At 48.3% G+C, this 26,187-nt stretch overlaps 1 protein-coding gene across 1 annotated transcript in view; it reads left to right on the plus strand.

Moving 5' to 3' along the window:
* The first annotated feature begins 6,652 nt into the window (after positions 1–6,652).
* The window catches only part of LOC105092958 (two pore calcium channel protein 1-like), a 33,600-nt gene continuing 14,065 nt past the window's right edge, over positions 6,653–26,187 (plus strand). Inside the window, exons 1-9 of the mRNA XM_031441233.2 lie at positions 6,653–6,742; positions 13,872–13,960; positions 14,795–14,909; positions 17,218–17,346; positions 20,943–21,059; positions 21,156–21,274; positions 21,439–21,540; positions 22,881–23,007; positions 24,796–24,997. Of these exons, the coding sequence (XP_031297093.2) occupies positions 6,668–6,742; positions 13,872–13,960; positions 14,795–14,909; positions 17,218–17,346; positions 20,943–21,059; positions 21,156–21,274; positions 21,439–21,540; positions 22,881–23,007; positions 24,796–24,997 (1,075 nt within the window). The 5' untranslated portion in view covers positions 6,653–6,667. The remainder of the gene's footprint in view (positions 6,743–13,871; positions 13,961–14,794; positions 14,910–17,217; positions 17,347–20,942; positions 21,060–21,155; positions 21,275–21,438; positions 21,541–22,880; positions 23,008–24,795; positions 24,998–26,187) is intronic.

The following is a 26,187-nucleotide window of genomic DNA, read 5'->3' on the forward strand; positions in this document are numbered from 1 at the left end:
TCCACCCTTAGTTACCCTGAGTACCATTCGATTAAGAAAGATAGGATAGGTGCTTGAATCTTCCCCTCTGTTTACCAGTTTTCCAAATACTGAGTTAGTTTCCTGGCATTCTCTAGCTATATTTTAAAAGTATCATTAGAAACTCATAGACTTTCCTCAGTACCTCCAGTAAATAAATAAATAAATAAACAAATAAATAAATAAACCTAATTACCTTCCCCCCACAAAAAATTTTTTAAAAAAAAGAGAATTCTAATAAATTTTTTTAATTGAAAAAAAATTTTAAAAGAAACATACAGATTTTAACACACATAACATATTTCAGTCTATTACCATTATACCCTCGTTGGTGCTGCAATCATTCTGTCTTTGGTCAGGAGAAACTTTTCAGGCTGGTTCCTAAGTCCTTCTGACAGCAGGCTCCTAGTTGTCCTAGACAGCCTCCTTCTTTCCGGTGTGACAAGACATTCTGGGCTCATTTGTATATTTCCACCCCTGGATCTGGAATCAGCCACTTCCCGAAGGAGCTCTGACTCCTTTTAGTTGTAAGAGGTCATTTAGAGATTACACTCTGACTGTTGGGGTGCCCCTATTCCCTCATTCCCCCAAAGATAATGTTTACAAAGAGTTCTAGTGTTCCCTTCTTTTAGTTTCTAATATGAGCAAATACTTTTATATATTTATAACCCCCCTCTTAGATAAATGGCAGTATTTCACACCCACTTTTCTAAACCTTGCTTTTTTCACTTGGCATATCCTGGCCATGACTTCTTGGTATGTAGAGCAATCCCCTTTCCTTTTGACAGCTCAACAGTACTCCGTTGTGTGAAGGTACCACAGCTTAGTCCTCTCTTAATGGGCATTTGGGTTGTTTGCTTCTTTTTCTGTGCAAATAATAAAAGCAGTGAATTTTCAAGAAGAAAAGAAAGGAGCAGAGCATGTGAGGGGAGGGAGAAGGAGATGGGGGTCAAAGATCAGGCCGGGACTGAGCTGCCAGGGAAGTGAGTTTGAGAAGGTTTGCCCCCATTGTCAACCGTGACTCTTGTCTTTACCCATGCATCCAGATTGCTGCGCGGCAGTGTTTAAAACACTGCCACCAAATCCCATGGGACCCTAGGGGTTAACTGGCAAATTCTTTGGTTAGGCAGAATTAGGCAGAATTCTTCATTTAAATATTAACTTTCTTCATTTTCTCAGCTAGAACTACCTAGTAGCTATATCCAGAGAGAGCGAATGGAGTGGAAATTCCACTGTGCCAGTAGGTCTGGGTTTGCCATCCCAGTGCCACTGCTTTCAGGCTGTGTGACTTGGGACAGGTTGATTCTCCTCTCTGAGCATCTGTTTCCTTAACTCTAAAGTGGGGATGGGGGGAGGGTATAGCTCAGTGGTAAACTGTGTGCTTAGGTTCAATCCCCAGTACCTCCGTGAGGTCCTGGGTTTAATCCCCAGTACCTCCATTAAATAATAATAATAAATAAATGAACTTAATTACCACCTCTCCCCCAAAAAGAAAAAATAATAAAGTGGGGATGGTACCTGTTATTGGCCTGTGTCCCTCCCAATTCATAAGCTGAAGTCCTAACCCCCCAGTACCTCAGAATGTGACCCTGTTTGGAGTTAGAGTTTTTACAAAGGTAATTGAGCTACAATGAGGTCATCAGGGCAGACTCTAATCCAGGATGACTGCTGTCCTTAGAAGAACTGGAAATGTGGACACAGGCATGCACAGAGGGATAGCTACGTGAAGACACAAGGAGGCGAAGACAGCCACTTACAAGCAAGGGAGAGAGCCCTTGGAAGAAACCAACCTGCTGACACCCTGATCTTGAACTTCTATCCTCCAGAACTGTGAAAAAAAAAATTTCTGTCGTTTAAGCCCCCCGGTCTGTGGCACTTTGTTACAGCTGCCCTAGCAAACCAATTCAGCACCCCAAAGAGTTGCAATAGGGTGGGCTTTATGTTAACTGGCTTCTAAAGGCTGTGCTTTCTAAATGGAATTCCTTCTCACCCTGCAGAGATGCTGCCAGGAACAGGCGTTTTCAGGCATAATTACCAGAGTTTAAATTTTTTCCATCACAGAAAATATTTTTTAATTAAACAGACAAAATTGCTATTTAAATTCCATCCCCACATCCCTGTTGATTTTAGCATAGGCAAACACAAATAGAATATAGAAATAGAGTGGAAAATAAAACCTTACAGAAAAGTATAAAGCAAGAGAAAAAAGTGTCTCCCCCATTACTTTTCTACTCCCTGTTGTTTTGGCTGCGTGCTCAAAGGAGAGCATCGATTCTGATTTAATTGTGTATCCTTCCAGGGAAATATTTTATTCATTTATCAGAAAATATAGGTATATGTATTCTTTAAAAAAAATTGTACAAAAGATATTCAAACTCCAGGCAGGGTACAACCACCATTCAATGTCTTGCAGGTTTTTTTCCTATCAGCTCTCTAGATCTACTGCATCTGTCTCCTGGGTCCTATAATAGCTCACATAACTCTATGTGCGAAAGTTAGGTGGTTCTAAGGAGGGAGATACCAAAAAGCAGTCTCTCCGCATGGCCCTAAGAGACCTGGCTGCCTGTACCTCTCTGCTCTGCCGTCCACAGCATCACCCGCACCCAAGACTGCCTGCAAGATGGTTGCCAGTGGCCATTAGGAATACACATTATTGGTTTTCTTAAAATTTTATTTTATTAAAAATTTTTTTAATTTTATTTTTTTTGCAGGGGGAGGTAATTAGGTTTACTTATTTATTTATTTTTTGGATGGCCGTACTAAGGATTGGAACCCAGGACCTCGTGCATGCTAAGCATGCGCTCTACCACTGAGCTATACCCTCCCTCCTGTTTTTCTTTTTAAATTTATATTTATAGGAGAGGGGGAGGGGGAGAGAGAAAAAAAATCTTTCCTCTTTTTTTTTTTTTCTTTTTTTGGTCGGGGGAGGTAATTAGATTGATTTATTTATTCTGGGGATTGAACCCAGGACCTCATGCATGCTAAGCATGCACTCTACCACTTGAGCTATACCCTCCCCCCAAAAACCTTTCCTATTAAGCCCATAGCTTCTTTTTAGTCGGGTTGAACGAACTTAAGGGACATACTTCTTTTGGTAACTGTTGCCAGGAAAATACCCTATATATGTCAGCCTAAACCAAGCAGGCTCCTCCTCTAGGGAGAGAGTGGGTAGAGGCCTGGCCTGATTCTGGTCCCGGGTAGGAGGGATGTAGACAGAAGGTTAGGATCAGTGGGGCCTGCAGGGAGGAATGGCATCTCATTCCCCTAGAGCAGCATCCCTGCGTGTGAAATGCATTCAGGTACAGAGAGGCGGAGAAGGATGTCACTCATAAACGGTGGTTATCTCTGATGAGTTGGTTTCTACTCTTTACAACGAACGCATTTACTCTCTACAGAAGAAAAGCCGTTTGAAAAGATCCCACCATGAAACAACCATTCCGTAAGTCTCGACTCTGTGCTGGGAAACAAGCTGCTGGACAACAAGCATCTAGAAGACAAGCCATACCTAGATTTCCATGAGCTTAAAACATTGTATTCACACTCACACATGTGCTTGCTTTAATGTTTTACGCAGTAGATGACCTATAGCACGTATTATGCTAAAGACAATTTGTGAAAGGCGATCCTGAGATTGACCGGGCGCGAAGAAGGAGGGCAGATATTTCCTTAGGGTAAAACAATGGGCGGTCCTGGAAAGCCAGATCATCCATGAACAGAACTTTGTTGTGGCTTGAAAGCATGTGGTTTGACCCAGGGGAAATATTTGCTATCTCGAGATCTCCCGGAGGCAATAACAGGATAGACTTAGAAATTTTGCGTACCCTGAGGAGGGTGATTGTTTCTGGAAGGGATAGGCCTGAAACGAATCAGTTAATCAGCAAGCAGAATTTAGTGCTTACTGCATGGAATATCTAAAGCCACTTCTCTTTGACTGCATTTTTTTCTGAGCTGTATACTTCTAATAAATATGATGTCGACCCAGCTTTTGGCACTCTAGATCCATGAGATCTTGAGTCCCCTGGTCCCATCTTTGCTCTTTACTTTGTCTCTTTGTTTCTTAAGTCTTCCGTCGCCTGTCCTCAGACAGGGTCCGGAGCTGCGCTGGGTGCAGCAACTCTGGATCAAAATAGAATAATTGTCTTTTCTCAAGTGCATGCAGAGAGTTTTATGGTAATTCACACAATAAACCGTGATAAGAAGTAATTCTTGCAGGCACCCTGTAGACAGGGGTCATGGGCTACAAGCTGGTATGAGTTCTGCTTTAGTGTTTCACCTACTTGCCATATGTCTCCTCTGTGCTGGGAGCTGGGGGTCAAAGATGAAGTTTTCCTGCCCCTCCTCTGCCAGGTGCCTGTGGTCTAGTGGGGTGGGACAACACACACAAATAGAAGAACTGAGGTGCCATGCGGTTGTGTTCATGAAGAGCAAGGGACCACAGAGAAGAAGTGATCCACTGACTGGGAGAAGTTGAGGAAGGGCCTCCCAGTGGGGTGTGATGTTCTAATTGAGAGGGAACAACCAGGGGGTGGGTGGGTGGCGGCAAATGCGGTGTCGGGCATGCCCACTAAGTAGCTGGGGTCACATACTTTTCTCATTGCAGGCCAGCCTCACTGCAAGAACTTGACTCTGGCATTGAATTGCTGGCCAGTGTCCTATATTCATTTTCTTTGCTGTGTCACCAAATGCCACAAACTTAGGGGCTTAAATGAACATCCATGTATTAGCTCACAGTCTGTGGTCAGCAGTCCAGCAAGGCAGGGCTGGATTCTACGCTCTGAGTCTCACAAAACTGAAATAAAGGTGTTGGCAGGGATGTGTTCCTTCCTGGAGGCTCTGGGGAAGAATTCCTTTCCAGGTTTATTCAAGCTGTTGGCAGAATTCAATTTCTTACATTTCCCTTCTGCCTTCAAGGCAGTAGCACCCTACCAGGCACATTAAGTTCTTCCGACCTCCAATTTCTCATCTCCCTTTCTGCCTTCCTTTTCTGCTTTTAAGGGCTCAATCTAGATAATCCAGGATAATTTTAAGGTCAACTGATTAGTAACCTGAATTACAGGTTAAAGTAAAGTCTCTCTTGAGGAGTAAAGCAGCAGATTCACAGTCCCAGGGATTAGCATGTGGAATCTTTTTGGGGGGAGTGGGGCATAGTTCTTCCTGCCACAGTGCTGGACCAGGACCTTGGCATCCATCAGTACCTAGCACAGATTCCTTATGAGCCCAGAGGGACACCATGCCTCATAGTAGGTGACCAGGGTCAGTAGGTGACCTCACCAGGCATCTTCTTCCTTTGAGAAGTGTCAGTGAAGTTGGTTGGTACTGGAACCCAGGACCACCTGCCCTGTAGACCAAGGCCCACCTAAGAATCAGACTGCAAATATTTATTATTATTTTTATTTTAAATTCACAACCAACATCTAAAAAATAATCAGTGACATCCTCATGAAAATCTAGATTTCTGCTTTCTTTCAAAATTCAGCAGCTCTGCTAACCCCAAATTCCTGGTCAGGCTGGACCTGGGGGTACCCCAGGGGAAGGGAGGTGGGTTGGCACCCCCATCCCCAGAGGTATCTACCCGCTCTCTGAGTCCTCACCCAGTGTTACCCAACTTAGGTCCAGCGGCTCCATGCTCAGAATGCATACTCATGAGAGGAAAATGTTGGTAGAAAGTCAAGTTGCTTTTCATCAGAATGACAGCAATCTAGGGAGATGGTGGACTCAAGGTTCCCCCAGAACGACCTCCCAAGATTCTGCTCAGTCATAAAAATTTTAAAGGGAAAAGGGGAAATAAACTCAGTTAATCACTGAAATAGGAGGTTAGAGTCGACCTCGTCTCCCACTGCGTGCAGACGTGTCATGATCTTTCCTTTAAATGCTGTCTTATCCACACAGTGTGTTTGCGAGGTTACTTAAGGGGAAGCCAGGGAAGAGATCTGGTCCTCTTAACCACGCTTATTTTCCATTTCTACTGCTTTGATCTACGGGAAAAACCAACAAGTTAGACAAGGGTTAGTATCATGTGACCAAAAGATTTGGAAAATGTGCCCCGGGGGAGATGAGAAGAGTAAGGGGGTGCCGGGTTTAAGGTTAGTGACCAGGCAGAAGGAGCCTCCTGCAGAGCGCCCTTTCCTACCCAAAGCTGCTTACACCAGCCCTCCTGGGGTTCCACTAAGACGGGGAGGGAACCAACGCTTACTGGGCACCTGCCAGTGGCAGCCACTGAATATATTAACTCATTTAATCTCGAAACAACCCAGAGAGGAAGGTCTTGTTTCTAGTTTACTGAGACAGAGGGCTAGGCGCAGTCATGCCCGAGGCGCAGGACTGGGACCCTCTGCCTTCGGACCCTCTAACCCTGGCGCCCCCAGCCCCTCTTCCCGGCCTGGCCCCTCATGTCCCGCCCCTGCCCCCGCGAAACCGCGTCCCCGCCCCCGACTCCAGCGCGCACCAGGAGGCCGGGCAGGAAGGGGCCGGAGTGGGGGAGCCCGCCGCGCCCGCCCCCAGTCCTCCGCCCCCCGGGCCCCACCGCGGTCACGTGAAGGGCCGAGCGGAGCGCGCGGAGCCCGTCCCTCCGGCCACCCGAGGGCAGAGTCCGCCTCGGCGGCGGCCCAGACGCTCCAGCATCCCGGCCACGAGCGCCGCCGCCGCCGCGATGCCCGGGGCCCGCCGAGCCGCGGGGATGCACCGCCCGCGCCCCCCGCCCCTGGAGGAGCCGCCCGCCCTGGAGGTAAGGGCGTCCCGGGGGCTGGTGGCCGCGCGCCTACGGCAGCGTCCCCTGGCCTCGCGCCCGTGGTCCCTGAGACCCCCGCGTGGAGAGCAATCCCGAGCCCAGACGGCGCCGGCCGCTGGGAACGAGGGCCCCGGGTAGGGGTGCGGGCGCGGGGCCCCCTGCCCCCGGGGCGTCCTCCGTCCTTTGATCCTCTGTGTCCTGGTGCTCCGGGTGCGGGAGACACAGTCGCTGGAGCGCAGAGGCGCCCCGCTCCAGGCCGCAGCCCCGCACTTTCTGGTCGTTACGGGAGCTGTCAAGCCCGCACCCCGAGGCCTCCCCGGAGTCGCCTTCCGCGGCGGGCGCCAAACGGGGGTCGGCGCCGGGGCTCCGGGTTGCCGGTGCAGTCCCCACGCGGCGCGCCCCCGGGGTCTGGGTGGCCCGTGCCCGCCGCCGGGCGCTCCACGGCGGCGGGAAAACGAGCGAGGGTCCTGTGGCAGGGAAACGCCCGGGAAGACGGTTGCAGGATGTGGGTCTGGGAGTGCTGATGCAGCCCTGGCTCTTCTGATCCCCGCGGGCCCTGTCTGCGCGGTCGCTCAGCTCTGCTTTCTCTCCGACAGCCTAAGCTTTGGAAGACTTGGAGCTTTCAAGAATCCTTCTTGGGCTCTTTCCTTTCGCTCGCTGGACAAGAGCTCAGAGAGTAGAGAGGCAGGCGGGGCTCCAATGGAAGGAGACCTGGCTCTGATTCAGGAAATTTTAGCTATGAATTACAAGATGCTGGAAGCCTCTGGTTTCCACCTCTGTGAGGTGGAGATGATCAATCGTACCCATCTCGGAGGAGTCAGGAAGACCCATCTTGTTCGTCAAGCCCGGGGTACAGCGCCTGGCAAGCCTAATGACCCCCAGGCTTCAGGCCTCTCAGGGGTCCACTCATCTGGGCTACGTTTCCTTTGGTTGTGCAAGTGTGTGGGAGGTGAATGTATTTTAGCCCTGCCTTCCTCTCCTCAGCTGGCCCCTTCAGCTCGGGGCTGCTGTGTGCTATGGCCCCTGCCTCTTTTCAGTGTCTGCTCAAGACTGTCCACAGGGCGGGCTTGTGTGCGGGGTTTAAAAGCCCTGCCTGGTTCATTGCTCACTCTCGGCCTCCTGGACTCCCAGGGGGGGCTTGGCGACTTGCAACAGGTGGATTCTACCATGTCCGCTCTCCTTTAAGGGAACGGGTCAAGGAGAAAAAGGAGGGGACAGATTCTTGGTCCCCAGCTCCGACCCAGCGCAGGCTTTGCTCCTCTCATTCTGCAAAGATGGGGTTGTGATCACCAGAAAAATCTTTTCTGTGGCAAGAAAATCTTTTTTAGCTTGAATCTGTCCATGTCTTCCTCTCTGTACTTACTGCTTCTTTGTCTAAATAAGAGAAGAGTGTAAAAAACTAATAATTTGAGACTTCAAGAAATGCAAGAGCAGCCCTGGCTGAGTTCTGTGTGAGACCTTGGCTTAATGCATGCTGCAGGGGTCAGCTATTTATCTGCTTCTCAATGTCTTTCAAAGACGTCCCCCAGGGGAGCAGGCATAACAGGCGAGGAGCATGGTACCAACAGGTAGTTCTCAGCAGAACCCCATTTTCTGAGATAACAGCAGTGGTTGAGTCATTAAACTGAAGCACTGATTGCAGATGCTTGCCAGCCAATATAACCCAGTTAACCTATTTAAAAGTTAGTTTTGGGTCACTTAATAAGAAACTGCCTAGTCAGCTGAAATGCATTTGCACCTTCTCCTTTCAGGCAGTCTTTTAGAACCCTTTTCTGCCTGAAGTTTCTTTTGGCTGCTACTAAGATGACAAGTTCTGGTACTTTTACCAATACTTTAAGCTTTGAAATAGAAATAACCTGAGGTCAGTGATTCTCAATCTTGCCATTGGTCAAAATTGCCTGGGGAGCTTTTAAACTGTATCTGGGTTCAGGCTCCACCCTGAGATCCTGATTTAATTGGTCTGGGTGTGGTCTTGGCAACAGTAACTTTAAAGCTACTAACAATTGAAAGTGCAACTAAGGCTGAGAGCTCCCGTCCTGTGCTGTTTCTCTGTGACTCTATGTGATCACCCCTTGATACTTTCTGTGCTTCTTTCTGAATGTTCTTATTCTTAAATCTGTTCATCTAACTCTTGGATCATGCTGTTTTTAGGCTTTTGGTCCCCTTGTGTTCCTTTAGAGCGATTTTCAGAGATGTTCTTTGCAGGAGGAAACGGCAGTGACCAGGAGGGCTTGGGAGAGTGTAAGTTAAGTCAGGGAGTCACAAGCTGAAATGCCCACAGGTGCCAGGGAGCAATGTAAAAGCAGCAGCCTCGGTGGGAATGGTTCAGCTGGGGAGGGTACTGGGGCTCATGGTGACCTGGAGGACACATCCTCTGCACGAAGACCATGACCTGCAGCCACCCACCTGTAGCTGGTGGTGCCACATGGGCTATCGTAGATTGCAAACAATGGCTGCGAACTCTCCTCAACCTAGATACAGTCCCCCGTTGCAGTGAGGCTTTGCAACTCCTTACAGTGGGAGGTGGAGTTGGTTTCTCCACCTCTTGAGACCATTGACCGTGAGACTTGCTCTGGACAATGGGACATCAGCAGACGTGATCCGAGCAGAGGCACAAGAATTGCTTCAGCATTGGTGCTTGCTCTCCTGATGCTCTTGGGAGCCCTGTGACCATGTAAGAGAGCCCTGGCTCGCCTGCTGCCTGAGGCACACGGCCATGACCTGTGAGTGCAGCTGTTGGGGACCATCTAGCCCCAGATGACCATGGAGACTGGCTAAGCTGGCCCAGACCAGAAAGACTGCCCGGCTGACCCACAGAATTTGGGAAAATAATAAGGATTTGTTCAGGTGACTGAGTTTCAGGGTGGGTTGCAAAAACTTACCGAAATACCACCCAATGTGGCCAGATGTTATGATCTTTTGAAGAGAAACCAGAAGTTCAAATTTTTGTGTCAGCTCCAGCTTAAAAAAAAAAAGTGAATTAGTTGCCAGCATCTGTAAAGCACTCTCTGGGCCAATCAAAACACATCTTCAGGCTGCCCTCAGCCTGCAGGTTGTTATTGTCTGCGCAGCGGGCCACGAGGTGTTTATACTCACACGGGGCTGCCACACGGGGCTGCCACCCGTTGGGTCACCCTTCCTGCCACGGCTGCCGCTCCCAGCCCACCCTGGGCTGCAGCCATTTCTCTGTATGTGATCCTCACCGTATACTTCCCCACTTCCCCAGCTGCACTTGGCCGTCTTCCCACGTGGAAGTGGAAGCTGCTGGTACTGGCAGCCCTCCTAGAGAAAGCGAAATTTGAGATGGGCCCAAATAAAGGGAAGTGGAAAGGATATTCCTGGTTTTAGGCAAGCAAGAAATCAGGCGTGGGGTTGGGGCTGGCGGTGGGACAGTGGACAGTGGGTCCCCCAGGGTAGGCCAGAGAAGAGGGCTCCCATAGGGAAAGTGAGGGAGACAAGACAGAGGGGGAGATTGTGGGGCCCCTAAGTGCTAAGTCGGGGGTTTTACATTTGATTCTGGGGGCACTGTAGGCACAGAGGAGTCGCTGGAAGCTTTTTGAATGGGGGCTGCGCGGAAAGCAATGGTCTGTTACATTGTGGACATCAGAGTGCCCATAGCCTATGGGAGGAAAGAAGGGAGGCCAAGACAGACAGACAGACAGACAGAAGGTACAGCGCTTGTAGTGACACAGGGAAAAACTGACATGGGAAGAATTTTACTTGAAATTCTTGGTAATGTCTCTTTATCTTATGTTAATTTTCTCATATACCTAAACAAGATAAAGTCGCTTTTTTTAAAGCACAGCCATCATCAGCTTTGGTTTTGTCAAGGTTCCCGTTGCCCAACTTAACGCCATCTGGAGCTGCGAGCTGTTTATTCCTACACTTTCTGGCTGTCCACCAGAGCTTCTGGAATCTGTTTCCCTCCCTCCTGCATATTCCCCTTCCTCTCGCCCTGAGGGGTTTAAATTATTTGCCTTCTCGGAAGGAAGGCTGACTAAATTGGGAGGGTGGGAGGAGAAAACAGAAAAATCTTAAATACGTTTTTAAGTCTTGGGGAGTGGAAAGGAAGTGTCACAGGTATAAGAAAAGGAGAGAAGGAAAAGTCAAAAGAATCGGTTATTGTCACAGTACCATGAAAACACAAAACAAGAGAAATGGTAGAAAAATGGCCATATTTAGACCAGTGGTTTTTCAATCTTGTCTGCCCATTGGAATCACCTGGGAGCTTTAAAAATTCAACGCTGGGTCCCACCTCCCAGAGATTCTGATGCAGTTGGTCTGGGCAATGGGATCTTTAAAAGCAAAAGCTCTGAAGGGGATTGTGAGAGCTGTCCCGGCAGTCACCAGGGCCTCCCCTAGGCTGGGGCTGCTGCTTTGAGGTGCGAAGCCACTTAGCTGCTTCTGGGGGAATATTTGCTAATTGGTGCCTGCTATTTGCATGGTAGATGTGGGCAGTGGTTCGCGTGTAAACTTGAAAAGTATGTGCAGTTTGGGATTGGCATGCCTAACATAAGCCACATTTTTGAGTTGCATGAAAACAATTCATTTCGTGGGAAGATACAAATGGCCTTAATACAAGTGAGAATGCGCCTTACCGCAAGCCTGCCTTTTAAGAGTACGTCTTCTCAAGCAAAAATGGACAGGAGACTTCGAAGTTGTACACAAATGGGATGGAGGGAGGGAAGACAAGCAGAACCAGAAAATAGAAGAGATGAGATTTTTAGAAGGAGAAAGATGTTAGAAACGTGATAGCTGTTAAGAATGGGAAAGCTTTGAAACGTTAATGCAAAGGTAAACCAGCTATTACAAACGTGTCTGCATACGTAAATGCGACGGGCAAGATTTCAGCTGGCAAGGGGACAACTGGAAGGGGTGCCTTGATGCTCGTATCATTCAATGCTGGAGTCCCTGTGAGGTCTGATAGAGGTAACCCCCAGGTCCTGGCTGGCTGAGGATTTGCTGGTGAGCATTTTTTTTTTTTTCCTTCCATTTTCCTCCTGGAAGGTATGTGGGTGATGCACCTCAAATGCATGATGGTCAAACTGTTCATGTTTCTGGACAACCTGTTTCACTGGGACTAGAAGGATGTTTGTACCATCATCTTTTAAAATTGGGCACAATAGTGGCTCTAAGAGATTTTGCTTTAAATATTTTTTTTTCCAAAGACCTTGATACTGTTCAAGACCTTGTTACTGTTCTTTGCTGCCCCAGTACGATCTCTTTGAGGCTTAATGAGACTTCCTTAAAATTAGTGTGTGTTCATTAAAAAAACAAAAGAAAACAAAACAAAAACCCTTTCTGATGCTTCTGTCTCCTTGGTGAATACTTAGGAGTGGAATGTCCAAGAAACCACCAGACTGTTTTCCAACGTAAATGCACTGTTTTCCATTCTTACCAACATGATTTCCAGTTGTTCCACATCCTTGTCAACTCTTGATATGGTCTGTCTTTAGTTTTAGCCATTTAGTGGATAGGTAGTGGTATCTCACTGTGGCTTAAATCTGCGTTTCCCTAATGAATAAGGATGTTGAGCATCGTTTCATGTGCTTATTTGCCATCCTTATATCTTCTCTGATGAAATGTCAATTAAGAGACTTAATAACTAATATTTCTGTTTTTAATGCAGTATTTTTCAAAAGTGTTGCAATACGAAATAAATTTAGGAAACACAGTTCTACTCTGTCTACAAATATCTGCTATGGATTCTTGATATGAAAGTCAAATAGAAAACTTGGAATCTCTCTGAATACTTTCATGCATTTTCAAAACTGAGTTGCCTGACCCGTGAGAGATTTCGATTCCAATCCAAGTTGGAAGATGTCCTTAATTTTGAGGAAGTAACCCAGGTAATCACTTGGATAATCAGGCTGTTTTTCCGCTGAAGTACACAGGGAGGTCTAAATAGTCTGTTATCTTGTGTATGTTCTTAATCTTGTTTCCACAAATATTTTGTGAAGTGTATAACACATAGAGTTGGATAAAATTCGATGGAGTTTTTTTGTTTATCTTGTTTATACAGAATCAGAAGTGTGAGTCATCCCTGTCAGGTCTCCGCTGTGCTGATCATGGGCAAATTAAACTAAAATCACAAGATGCTTCTTCGGTTGATTGGATATTGTCAACCATTTAAAATCATACTAATGTTGGTGAGAAACAGGAAAACACGTATGTTCGTGTACCATTTTGAGGCATATAAAATGTGTAACTTTGGGGGAGGCAATTTGGTTGTACCTACCAAAACAGAAAATGATATATCTTCCATCCACAAGTTACGCTCTACGCTACAAATGCACTCATATAGTACAAAGGCACGTGTGTATGATATATATTTAAAAATACTAAATGTAGTTGTGTTCAAAATATATTTAAAAAGAAACTTACCTAAAGGAAGAAGCATTTATTAAAAATCATAGGGTAGCTCTATATATAGTCATAAAACAAGTCCATATGGAGTGAAAAAATAAGCTTTGTATCATGTGAGAACAATTTTACTATTTTATGTGTGTGTATACCAACATTGTGAATGTACTGAATGCCACTGAATTGTTCATTTTAAAGTGGTTAATTTCTAGATTGTGAGTTTCACCTCAGTAAATTATTTAAATAAAAGAAAATTATGGGTCTGTATAGAGGGGGGTCATACCTTGAGATGGAGTTAGGTTCAAAAGTCATCGAAAAAGGCAATAATTTACTTGTCAAAATTACCCTTGAAAATCCCTCTAACCATCCATCAAGTAGCCTAAATCTCATTTGATGTTTATATATGTGTGTGTATAAAGGCACATAACCCTATACAGGTATGTATACACATGCTGTGTAAGTACATCTATGGATACTATTCAGCGCTTTCTTGTTTTCATTTCCTCCTCTGAGAACCTGTGTTTGATTTGAAGGACGTTTATCATGCCTGTGTCTCAGCCCCATGGCAGGATTCCCACTGCCCAGGAAAACCTCTGGACAGGAACATGCAGGGCTGTTAATGTTGGTTGCCTCTGGCAAGGCGGGTGGGTCAGGGGACAGGTGGAGGGGAGCTTCCTTTCATGTCCGATACATACTTATACACAAAAACGCAGTGTCCTTTCCTGCTCTGACTGTTTTTGTCCCCTTACTTTCTCCCACCGAGGACCAGGACCTCCTCCTGGCAGCAGCCTACGTTTCCGACGCCCAGTACAACAGAAATGTTCCATTCGAAACATCCCCTCAGGCCATCAGGTAATTAAAGTGTTCAGCTCTCACCTGGAATCACCTGTCCCTTAGCACTTTCTATTCTCACACTTGAACCCAAACTGAAGATGTTTCCACAAATATTTTGTGAAGCATATAACACATAGAGTTGGATAAAATTCGATGTTGTTTTTTTTGTTTGTGTGTTCTGTTTTTTTAGTTAAAAGAGCATGGTGCCTCACAGGGAGAGATGCATTCAACAAACATACTAAGGGCAGAGAAATGAGTAAATTGGTAACACTCAGGATAGGTGAATCCAGCTGTTTCTCTTGCCCTCCCTAAGGGTTGAACCAAAGATGGGCTCAGAATAAGAAAAAAAGTCTTATCAGCAGGGCTGAGTGTCTGTCAGTGCCTCCCAAAACAGCAAATGCCTCATCTCTGGGTGCTCTCAGGCAGGCTGGGGGCATAGTTCCTGCAATCGGAAGAGAACTTCATTACCGAGAGATCCATCTGAGTCCGCCGTGTCCAGATGGGGTGATGCACATTGTCAATCAGGTGCCCGTGCCACGGAATCATAGGTCACTCTAACTGAGGGTTTGCTCTGCGTCAGTCCTCTAAAAGTACATCTTATGTTCACAGTCTCCCCTTGAGGAGGGTACTAATTCTAGCTTGAGACTGTTAAGAGAATGTGCTTTGCAATATGACCATATCCTTGATTTTTTTTTCCTGTTAGCATTTTGTAGTATGTGCTCAATTAAATGCTGCCCCTCACTCTCTAGAATTTAAAGGAAAGGTGGCCAGAGACGGGACTTCTAATGGGATTTGGGGTGCTGTTTAACCCCTGCTCTTGGCTCATAACTTCTTCATTCTTTTCCTCGTCAGACTTTACTATTTCTATAACCACTGGGCCATGCAGGCGGCCACCTACTTCTTCATCTGTGTAGACCTTTCCCTGGCTCTCTTTGAGGAACCAGCGCTGTTCCCACTGCCTTTCTTGGTAAGCATTAAAAACAGAATGGCTAACCAGACTTTGTCACAGATGAGCTGGGTCTCAGGCCGCTTCCTTTTTATTTCTTTTCCAATTTTAATATTTATGGATTTGGTTTTATTTTTATTGCTGGGGGTTTGGAAGAATTCTGCCTCCTCGCTGAGCTGATGCTCTCATCATAAAGTGTTTAAGAGGGAGTGGCAGTTTTTGGTCCTCCAGGGATAAATCGGATGGACAAACACTGTTTTAAAAGCACATTTATTTAATGTCAAGTGGACAATATTATAATATAGGGTAATATGTGACTTGTGGTTGCCACATCTGCAGCTTTTTTCATAGTCATAAATCATTATTTATAGGTGCTTTTTATAACACATCAAGTTACTCAGTTATTCCAAATGGGTCAATTGATGACCTGCTCACATTAATTCCTAACTGGACACTGTTCTCGTGTCTGAGAGTAGGTGTTACAGAGATTGTATGACTTGCAAAGCCTGAAATATTTACTCTCTGGCCCCTTGACAGATAAAGTTCATTGACCCTTTGCCTTAAAGAGCTGGCTTTTATTATCTCCCATGATTCTGCAGGTGACTGGGCTCAGTCGGGCAGATTTCCCACTCATGTGGCACTGGCCGGGGTGGCAGGTCTCCCGAGGCCGGCAGGCGCTGCTGGCTGTCAGCGGGGAGCTTGCCTGGCTGGAGCTGTGGCCCAGAGCACCCCCGTTCTCTGCCACACGGCCACTTCCCATGGCCTGGGCTTCTCCCAGTCGGCGGGGGGGGGGGGTCCAAGAAGGAGCACCCCAGTGTGCAAGCACCATTCACCTCCATTTGAACCCCACTGGCTGGTGTCCTGTTGGCCAAAGCCCATCAGATGCCCAAGCCCTGAGTCAACAGGGGAAGGACACCGCACCAGGGGGTGAAAACCAGAAGTGCAGTTCACTGGGGGCCGTCAGAGTTGACAGTCTTTCACACTTTCATGTGACAAGGATGCCACAGTGAATGAAGCCTCTGGGTAGAAAACTTTTAGCCCAGTGACTGTCAAAACAAACACTTAAGTCCAAGGAGGCAGAGATGTGCACTCACAGACCTGGAGAGAGTCGGCCCCCCAGTGCTGGCCCACCCTGGCCGAGGAGAGAGTCCCACGGGGTCTGCTCTCAGCCCCTGGCCTCTCTTCTGAGTCCTGACCCTTCTGTTATTGGTCACACACCGCTTGGGCTTGGCTACCTGAGTTCCAGAATATTCCTTCAGTCAGAATTTATACTTCAAGCCGCAAATCAAATGTGTTACAGGGGGTTTGGGCCCAGATCCAGCATTACCAAGCAGGTCGTATTTTGAGCAGAGGTGTCCTGGGATTGCCACAGGCCCTCTTGCAAGCCCGGCCTTGACCGTGAGTCTCTAGAGCACCTCATGGGTGAACAGGCTGAGAGCTGGAAGGTTGGCAAGGGGCTGCGCTCAGATCCACGCCAGGACCCACGCGGGCTGGGCTGGGGGTGGGGGACCTGTGCCACGTGCTGCCCCTTCCTCCCTGTTATTTTTGGGAGGCGCATTCCTTCCAGCCCTCACCCCAGGCCTTTCTGTCTTCCTAGCCTGCCTCTTTCCCCATCTCGTCCTCTTCTGCTCCCCTCCTCTCCCCATTGATGGTGGAAAGTGCCCTTGTTAGGGGGGAGTTACTGTCTCACGGCAACTGCAGGACGGGCAAAGCATGGGCTGTACACACAGGCTGCACATCTAGCTGCCTGCAGGGGGTTTGGAGTTGGTGCCCGGTAACCCACGGAGGAGATGGTCAGGACTTCGTGGCGGGTCTCAGTGGCCTCCATTATCTCTAAGCAGCCAAACCCAGGCGGCAGTGGCAGCGATGTCTACTAAGGAGTGCCCCGGCATTCCAAAACACGTCTTTGGAGAGTTATTATGGGAGAAACTGAACTTCTAGGTGTCCAGTCTGAATACGAACGTGGGGAATTTGAGAGTGTAGAAGATGCCTGCTTCTGCCATCCCTGACCTCCCCTTTCCCGGGGAAATGCCTTCTGGGGGTCCTCTCCCTGCTGATTCAGCACCCCCGCCCTCCACCCCCCACCGAGGAAGCCCTGCCCGCTGGGTCATGGGATTAGTGGTCCAGGGGCAGGTTTCCTTTTAGGAGGAAGAGACCATCCCAACCAGCAAAAACCTTGCTGCCACTTTCCGTAAAATTGAGGGATATTGCTAACTGTCACAGGGCGGTGTCCGGGGGCATCAGGGGCGCATGAGGGGCGGGTAGGAGAGAACTAAGGCCGAGCCTCCGAGCAGCGGGGCCCCAGCTCAGTCTCTGTTCTGTGCTGCAGGTCACCTCGATAGCAGAAGTGCTCTGCCTGACTGCATTCTTTGGGAGACTTGTACACTTTGCGAAAGTTACTCCTCAGATGGTTTTCTGGAAGGATACGAAAAATATCTGCATCATGGTAACCATAGTGGTGAGTGCTCATTTGGCGCCTTCGAGAGTCTGTGGTCAAAGCCAGAAACTACGAAGAGAAAAGACTCTTATCGATTTGACTCGGTTCGAGGAACAATGACAGACGTCCGTACAGCAGCTGCTGGCAGACCACAACTGAAGCCCGAGTCGGGCAGCATGTGATGGTGTGACCATTTTAACATAGCAGGAGCACCTCCCAATTAAAGAGAAAAAAGAAGAAGGAAGAGATAAAGACAGATAGGAAAAAATGTTTAACTTCCCTAATTAAGAAAGATATAGTAAAGCAAAAATAAAATAGCATGTGTTTGCCTGTAAAACAATGTTAGCAGGGCTGAAGACAGAACCCCTCATCCTCTGCTCGAGGGAGGCATAAGATGTCTTGCTGGAAGGGTGTTGGCGTTTCCTTTCGAAAGCCTTAGGTGTGCATGGGCTTGCCCGATTTCCAGTCCTGGGACTTTATCTTTAGGAAAGAAGGATGTGTTTAAAGATTTAGCCACAAGATCGGTCATGGCTGCCTGTTCGTAATGTTGAAAAACTGGAAACAACTCAATTTCCTGACAACAGGAAAGAAAGAAAATGTGGCCCCTCCACACAACCCTTTAACATGGCCCTAAATGCACATATGTGTCTATTCTTCAGGAGAGATGCTTTTTGTCTATTAAGTCAAAAAAAGCAGGTTACAAGATGGTTGGAGCACATCTTTGCTAAAAGAAAAGAGGAGAGAGTGTTAGAGATTGGTAGAAAAATCTGGAAGGATCTCTGCTAAGAGGCTACGGCAAGTGAGGCAAGGTAACGCCCTCTGAAGTGCTGCTGTAATGAGCAGAGAGGCGGGGCCAGTGATTAGCTGGGGGCACTTTAGATTATACTGAGCATCTCAGCAGAGCAGCCAGCCAGCCTGAACCGTGGTCCTTCCCAGTTAACCCAGGGCTCGGTGTCCCCACCTCTGCCCTTTCTACCTGATGGTCTTTCCTAAGAGGACCACCCATCCTCAGGGCTTCCACGAACACGGGGTGGGTGGGGGTCCCCAGGCTGTAGCTGACCCCAGTTTCCCCTCTGAGATTCTACACTCCACGGCCAGTTGCTTGCTACTTGTTTCCCCATCAGTGTTTGAACTCAGACTCAGTGGGACCGAACTTACCTTCTTCTCGTTGGTCTGTGGTGCTCTGTCTCCCAGCACTCATCCCGTCTTCCTCGTCAAGATCCCCTCCCTTCTCTCTCTCCTCCATCCTCCCCCAGCCCCCGCTAGGATGTCTCCTGCCGCGTTTCCCCTCCTCCCCATGGGGACCATTGCCATGATCTGATATGGCCATGCATTCTCTCTCGACTGCACTCCATTCCGTTCTCAAGATGTGGTCCAGGCCCCTGTCATCCCTTTGAGGAACTGCCATGGTCACCTTAACCTCAGATCCTTGATACGTGCATTTGAGATGCCGCTGCTGGATTCATTCTCCGCAGTCACACCTCCGATCACAACCTTCCTTGCTCAAAAAGTGTCTATGAGCCCCTGGGACTGTCGAGCACTCTGGCGCCACCAGTCTTGCAAAGGTGCCTCCAGAGGTCCCCTCCATCCAGCTGCCCGAGCTGCATGCTGTCCGTCAAGCACCGCCGGCTCTTCCCCCATTGGCAGTGTCTCTTTTGTGTGGAATATTCACTGTCTTTTCTCACCCTTTCTCTAAGTACTTGTTCTGACTTCCCTGTTTTTCACGTCTACCGAACTCTCAGAATATGCAGAGTGTCTATCTGTTCTTATTTTTTAGAAATAGCTTCACTTTCTATTACTGAAAAACGAACGAATACAAGAATGCTCAATCTGGGGTAGTGCCTGTGACCACAGCTTGGGTTCCGCCCATAACGCAACGTCGCCTGACACAGGAAGGTGGAGGATGGGATGGGTGGGAAAACTGAAAGAAACAAGTTGGGGGGGAGGCTATTTTTGGAAGAAAGAAATCCATACAATACAGACAGGCTGTAAAATAGAAAAAGGCACCCCTGCTCTCCTCCAGGGGAGCACGTACCTCCTTCAGGGCCTTTTTTGCTACATGGCCCCCTCTCAGGTCCGGGTCAGAGGTCCCTCCTCGTCCCCTAAAACTCCTGGCACGGTGTCTAGAATATGGTGTGCACATGCGCACTTTTCAAGCCTAAGTCCAGTCCGCGTGCTTCCTGCTTCAGATCATCCAGCAACTTCCCATTTCCCATCAGAGAAAAGCCAAACTCCTTGTCGTGGCTGGGCTCTGTGTCCCTCCCCCGTAGGACCCCTCCCATGCCACCTCCCTGCACGCCCTCAGCCCCATCCTCACCTGGGTTTTCTCCAGAGCAGGTCTGGCCACCTGCCAAAGAGCATACTTATCATCAGGGATGTTCCTTCCCACCGGAGTACGCGCTCCACGAGGGCAGGCACTTTCCAGCTGGCTCTTTGCTCCTCCTCCAGCACTAGAACAATGCCCTGCATGCAAGAGGCGCTCCGTAAAGGTGTATGGAGTGAATTGGTTGAGGATACACGGTTGCCCTGTCCAAGTCTGTCCTGCATCTGTTACCAGGGAGATCTCACTCCTTTGGCTCCATCACCCCTACCCGAAAGACTTTCTGGGTTCCCCAGACCCTGGGAATAAGACTTACCTTTTTAGCCTGGTCCTCAAAGCCCCTGCCATCAGTCTCATCACTTCCTGCTCCCCCCGCCCCTACCTCGGGACCCTCTGTTTCCCCAGGTGTCCCTTTAGGATGCCTTCCTGCCATGGCTCTAGACCTTTCTGGGTTTTCTCCTTTTAAAGAATTTTATTTGCTTTGAGATTCCACCAAAGAGTGCCTCCTCCAGGAAGTCTTCTCAGACACTATAATCTTTTGTTATCTGCCTGTCCCTGCTGCCCTGGGTGGGTTCCTTCAGTGGGTGCCCAGTGCACCGGCAGCACCAGCCTGTTCCTGGGTCCTTTCTCTCCTCTGCATTGGCTCTTTCTGGATCCTCTTGCTGCCAAAGGAACTGAGCTAACACTTTTGATGTTAGTAGATTATTCCTTTTTAACTTATATTTTTCTAAAATAGCACTGGGTTCTTCTTTTGCCCTGCCTGCAGGATCACAGACTGACATTAATAAGAATTAATCAGGATTTTCTGTATTCTAGATATTTTTACCCCATTGCCAGACTAGAAAACTCTATCATATGTCGAATTGGAGGAAAGTTTAAAGTTAAATACGATGCAGTCTGGGTGCTCGTAGCAGTGTGCGTAGCTGCCAGGGCTCTGATGCCAGACTACCTGGGTTCCAGTGCCAGGTCTACGCCTCTTATTAGCTGTGTGACGGGGCCCCCATGATCTCCCTCTCTGTGCCTCAAGTGTTTCCATCCAGCAACGGTGCCCACTTTATCAGTGCGGTGAGATAAAATGGAATAATCTACAAAAAGTGCTTATTAGACAGCATGGCTCATAGTAAACTCTCAAATGACAACTGCTATTAATATTCTATTATGAAACTGGATTATGCTGTCCAATGAAACTTGCTTTTCTTATGTGTCATGGAGCCTCTTTCTGGGCCAGCAAACCTGCATCCACACACACTTGCTCTGTCCTCTGGCAGTACTGACACCTGTCCTGTGTCTCTCACAGTTGACCTTGGTTGATCTGATTGTCTACGGGATCCTGGAAGCTCTTAACGTCTATGGCATCCGATGGTCAAGGGCCTTAAGGCCCGTGTTCCTGATTAACTTCCCCGAAAGCCGTCAGGTAAGGATGTGATGTAGGACACTCGAGGGCGGGTTTTTTGTTTTTGCAGAAAATTAGCTGATGTCTCGTCAGTGAAATGAAATTTTGTCTTCCCAGATCCGAAGGGCTTTCCGAAGCATCCGGAACACGCTGCCTGATGTCCTCTACGTCTTCCTCTTGTTTATCTTCAGTGTGGGGACATTCTCCCTCATGGCCCTGAAGCTCTTTGGGGACAGGTGAGTGCGCTGCTCTGGAAGTACAAACTTCCAGAGAATCTCCCACGTTTGGGTTCAGCCTGTTGGTGAGAGAATCGAAAGGGGAAAGGGGAAAGTGTGTCGGAAACCACAACTTCGTTTATGTGTGTGGGCTTTCTCACTCTGTGTTGTTGGTTCCTCTTTAGGGGTCTTAAGACAGTGGAAGGATCGCCCTACTTCACAAACATCCTGGACATAGCGTTTGAGCTCTATGTGCTGGTCACTACTGCAAACAGCCCCGATGTCATGTACGTGAGTCCCCAGTTCAGGTCCATGGGCATCTGTTACCTGAACAGAGTTCACTTTGTCAAAAGCAGCTGTAAGAGAAAAAAATAGTGATTTTCTGTTTATTCATATTCGTTGTAAAATTTTTGAAGCACCCAAAATGTTCACACTAAAGATAGCCTACCCTCTCTAAAACTAAATTTAGATGATTTTTTTTTAAACTGAAGGCAACAGGAGACATCTCTTGAGATTCAACTTAAATAGTCGAGCCCACTTTCTCGTCTGGGATTTTCTTTGAGTCTTGAGTTAGACGCCTAAGCCATTTTTGTAAGGAATCATGGCTTGTTCCCCTAAGCACTGATGTGGCTTTTGGGCTAAATGAGACAGGAAAGAAATGTAAAGATTAGTGGCTGTCACCTCTCGCCACCCCCTAGTGCCAGTTTTCCACACACGTGGACATTACTTGGGAGGAAAACATCACGGGGTTTTTTCTAATGACCTTTGTGTTGTGGATTTGCCTTGTTCATGGAGGTAAGATCATTAAACAGTGACCCACTGAGTAGATAGCTCTTGGGGTTCTGTGTGCATGGAGCTCTAACCTCAGATGTCAATCCCATCCCATCACATCCTGCGCTGCGGGGAGGGGCGGGTTTCCTGTCGTCTCGTACTGTGGAGGACCGTCACGTCAACTTGTTCTGGATTGTTGCTCACTCTGGGGCCTGGCTCTGGCGAAAAATGAGCAAGGTGAAGCTCCTGGCCCTCCTTGTGTTCTCTTGGCTCTTTCCCTCGGACCCTAGCCTGCTGCCCACAAGATCCCCTCCTGAACAGAATCCAGTTGCCTTTAAAGGCGGTGTGAGAATGCATCCTGGTTTCTGCCTTTTGTCCTGGTGCCATTATTACGGGCGCCCCTTTGATTCTCAGTGTCCCAGTGCGGACAGAGAATTATCTGCCGCCCAGCAAGGCAGTCTGGTGTTCCTGACAAGCCTTGAGTGTAAACCCAAGAGCCATGTTTCAGATTCCCTCTGTAATTCTGGTCAGTCACCCTCCTTTTAGGACTTTTGATTTTCACACTGTGAAGGGAAGAAATGGGTTGGGGGGATCTCCAAGGTCCTGCCTGCTTTGAAAGTTGGCACCTGTCTAAGGCACTAAAAATTTCAGAAGCAGGTTTGGGGCAAGCTGTTTAGCATCAAGGATGTTGGTGGCTTTGAGGCCCCATCACACTGTCTGGGGGAGAGTTACTGTGAGAGAGGTTTCCCTGTGCCTCGGCACCTGGACTGTCCATGTGGGATGTCACCTACGGTCAGCCTTCTATGCGCTGTGGACCGAGGGCATGAAAAACCATGAAAGACTGATTTCCTTCTAGGATGCCTGCCTATGAGTTCAATTGGTGGTATTCTCTGTATTTTATAACCTACATCATCATCAACACCTACATCTTCATGTCCGTCTTTCTGGCTGTCGTCTACAACAATTACAGGAAGCACTTAAAGGTAACGCGCATGACCCCGGGGGTCAGGGTGGGGGCAGGTGCCTGGCTGGGTGCAGTGGGAGGCAGGCTGGCAAACGCATCAGCTAAATATTTGGAAGTGTCCATTTTCCTTTTGCTTTGGGGAATCTGAAGACTTGTTGGGCACCTTGCTCTCTTCTGCTGGGCTGGGCGGTTCCTTGCCCCAGTCTGTGATCAGACTGACAGTGTCTCCCAGGCTCACGTGCAGGGGCAGGGCCTGGCTTTGCTCCTCGCTCCTAATGCATCGAATTGTTCATGGCTCCTTGAACTGTCATGTGTATCACTGGGGTTGGGAGATTCTCCAAGATTCTGGTTCCTTTTTCCCCTCCAACAGAAGCAGAAACTCCTTAAAGCCAACAGTTTCTGCCCTGGTGCCTTCCTGTTTGACTGATGTCTGGAGAATTCCTCGAGGTGTTGGGTGGGCAGAGGCTTCTGAGTGCTTGGAGTGGAGCATGCTTTATTTCCAGCCCGGAGTCTACCAGGATACCTGTCGTCTCGCCTGCCCGCCACGGCCACTGCCCCGCCCACGTTTCCCACTGGCTGTTTTCTCCGATTGTAAAACTAACTGCACAGAGAAAGGTTTCATCAAAGGATTATTTTCCTTAAGGGACAACATAGCCTTTTGCTTTTTGATCCTTTTAATTCTGTGAGGAATTTTTCTTGGCTTAGGGATGTTCCCACCAAGGGGAAGAACTTAAAAGCTTGCAGCCAAGGAGAAGCGGGTGGTAGGGCTGGAGTCTGAGATTTGGCCAAACTGCCCTTTGAAGGTGTCTGGCCTGTCCACGTCCTGAGGAGTCTATGCATTGTGGGCACCCCAGCTGCTCCTGACCCCAAGGTCAGGCCTCCCAGTGGCCCTCTGACTCTGGATTCCTCCCTCTGAGCAGGAGGCAGCTGTCCCAGGGAGTCTGTCCTGCCTCCCCTCTTGTTCACTGCGGGACAGAACTGTTGCTCTGCCTCCCTTCTCCCCCAGGGAAGTGTTTCTTTTGGTAACACGCCTCAAAAATTGATCTTCTGCTGATGAATCCATCAGCAAGCACACCTTAACACACGCTTCATGTGCCCAACACCAAAGTCCTGAGGAGCCAAAGGTGATGAAGACACAGCTGCATCTATTAAGAATTAAGGTCCAGCCATGTAATCAATTAAGTGATGATGATATGGGGTACCAGGCCCTATAGGGAGCAGAAGGGGTAGGCATCGAGGTGGCCACCTGTAACTCGAGGGGGCTTCCCCCTTCTGGAAGGTTCCCTGTGCACAGTCAGGCCAATGGCAGCTCCCGGCAGTCCCCCGCTGTCCTTCCTGCCCTGGACCTCTTCTTTCTGGACCACTTACTTCTGGCCTAGTTTCACTTCCCTGCCTTTCCTCCCCCTCCCCCTCTCTCGATGGACTTAATGGTGGCTCTGTGTCCTCGCTCTCCCGCATGCCCCCTCTCAGCAGCACACCCGGTTTCCTTCCTTTCCGGAATCTCCCCTCCTCCTGGGCAGAGTGGAGCTTGGACCTGTCTGCCTCCTGCTGCTGTTTGTCCCCACCCAGATTACCTGTCATGGGCTCCCTGGTTTGCACTGGGTAAGCGGAGTTCCGTTTCTGCAGGCGGGGGGTCAGGGACACGCACCTGGAGCCTGGAGGGCTTTGGTCCCTTGCGCATCCGCAGGCCCGTCGGTGACTTCTCTTGGACTCTTCCATTACCTTGAAATGTTTCGGGCGAAGACACAAGGCTTTCTTGAATCTTTCTCTTATCAAAACACAATTCTGTTTTTGTTTTTTTTTAAAGAACGAGATTCGCACACTGGCATACCTGAAGCGTCGCAAAATGATAGAGGCTTTCAACATTCTGAAAGTCAAGGTGGGCACAGAGTCTGTGGTGAAGGAGGCCCAGTGGAGGCGGCTGGTCAAGGTGGTGGCACCGGACATCAGCAGTTCCCACCTGGAGCTCCTTCTGAGGATCTTGGACGAGGGACAGAAGGGTCACGTGGGTAAGAAGCCTTGGCCACTAGCGTTCCTCTTCCTCGTGCATCGGAACGTGGGTTGGGGGTCGGAGGGGCTTCTAAAAGTGATGGGATGGATGTTTTTCCATTTTCCTTCCCCTCTCAGGATTCTGCTTTTGGGAGCGCATCTAAGATGCAGAAAAGGGCTGTATAAATATACGTCTAAATTGCATTTAGCATTTAGATGTGAAAAGTTGAAAGTAACCTAAATAGTCATGTAGTAGCTGTTGATAGTTATTATCAGTAATAATATGGGGAGCCTGCTTGTCCCGCGTGTGGCATTGGCAAGTATTTCCATGCCTTGTGTGTATGTGATCGTCCCCAGACTCACCCAGTTGGGGGTCTTGTTGTCCTCATTTGTCAGCATGGAAACTGAGACCCACAGAGGTTATGTCGTTTGCCCAGGGCCACCTGACTCCCCCAGGACACACCCACCACCCTGACTACCATTTGCTGGCTCATGACTGAGTCCTGCTCAGTTTTGCTACCTGAGTCAGGATCCTATTTGTAAATTAGAGACGAGGTCTCATCTGGTTTGACAAAAGGACTCCATCAGAGCCATAGATTTTATCCGAGCTCCATGGCTGTAGCAAAAAGAAAGCACCCATGAGCTCATGGCTTAGCCAATGTTCTCAGTATTTTACTTTTTACAAAACAGCAATGTCAGTTTAAATACTGTTACCAGGGCAAAGGCATCTTTGGGGAAGACAGCCAGTCAGATTGGCTGGTGTTTAGGGAATCATAGGTTGGGAATCGTAGGTTATCTTTTATAGGTGATAGCAGTAATTTCTGATGTCTGTGGGTTCAAAGTCTCCTTTGTTTAGCCAACATTTTCTTAATTTTTTAATTTTAATTTAAAAATTTTTTTTAAATGGAGGGGAGGGGGCTTGAACCCAGGACCTCAGGCATGCTAAGCATGTGCTCTACCACTGAGCTATACCTACCCCTCAACCAGCACTTTCAAAGACAGTTTTAATAACAGAAAGCCAGACAGAATTTCATGCTTCGTGATAGTCTCCACTCAGCACAGGCAAGGGAGAGCCACCGTTCTCCGAACGTTCTCACTGTCCCCCTCGGTCAGCAGTTATGGGCATTTGTGGTTTCCAAGGCTGAGAATTGGAATTCCATTAGTGCTGAAAGTGTTAGACACAAATCTAGTGTTAAACTGAGAAACATGG

Source organism: Camelus dromedarius, chromosome 33, assembly GCF_036321535.1.
Source record: "Camelus dromedarius isolate mCamDro1 chromosome 33, mCamDro1.pat, whole genome shotgun sequence".
Classification (NCBI taxonomy): Eukaryota; Metazoa; Chordata; class Mammalia; order Artiodactyla; family Camelidae; genus Camelus; species Camelus dromedarius.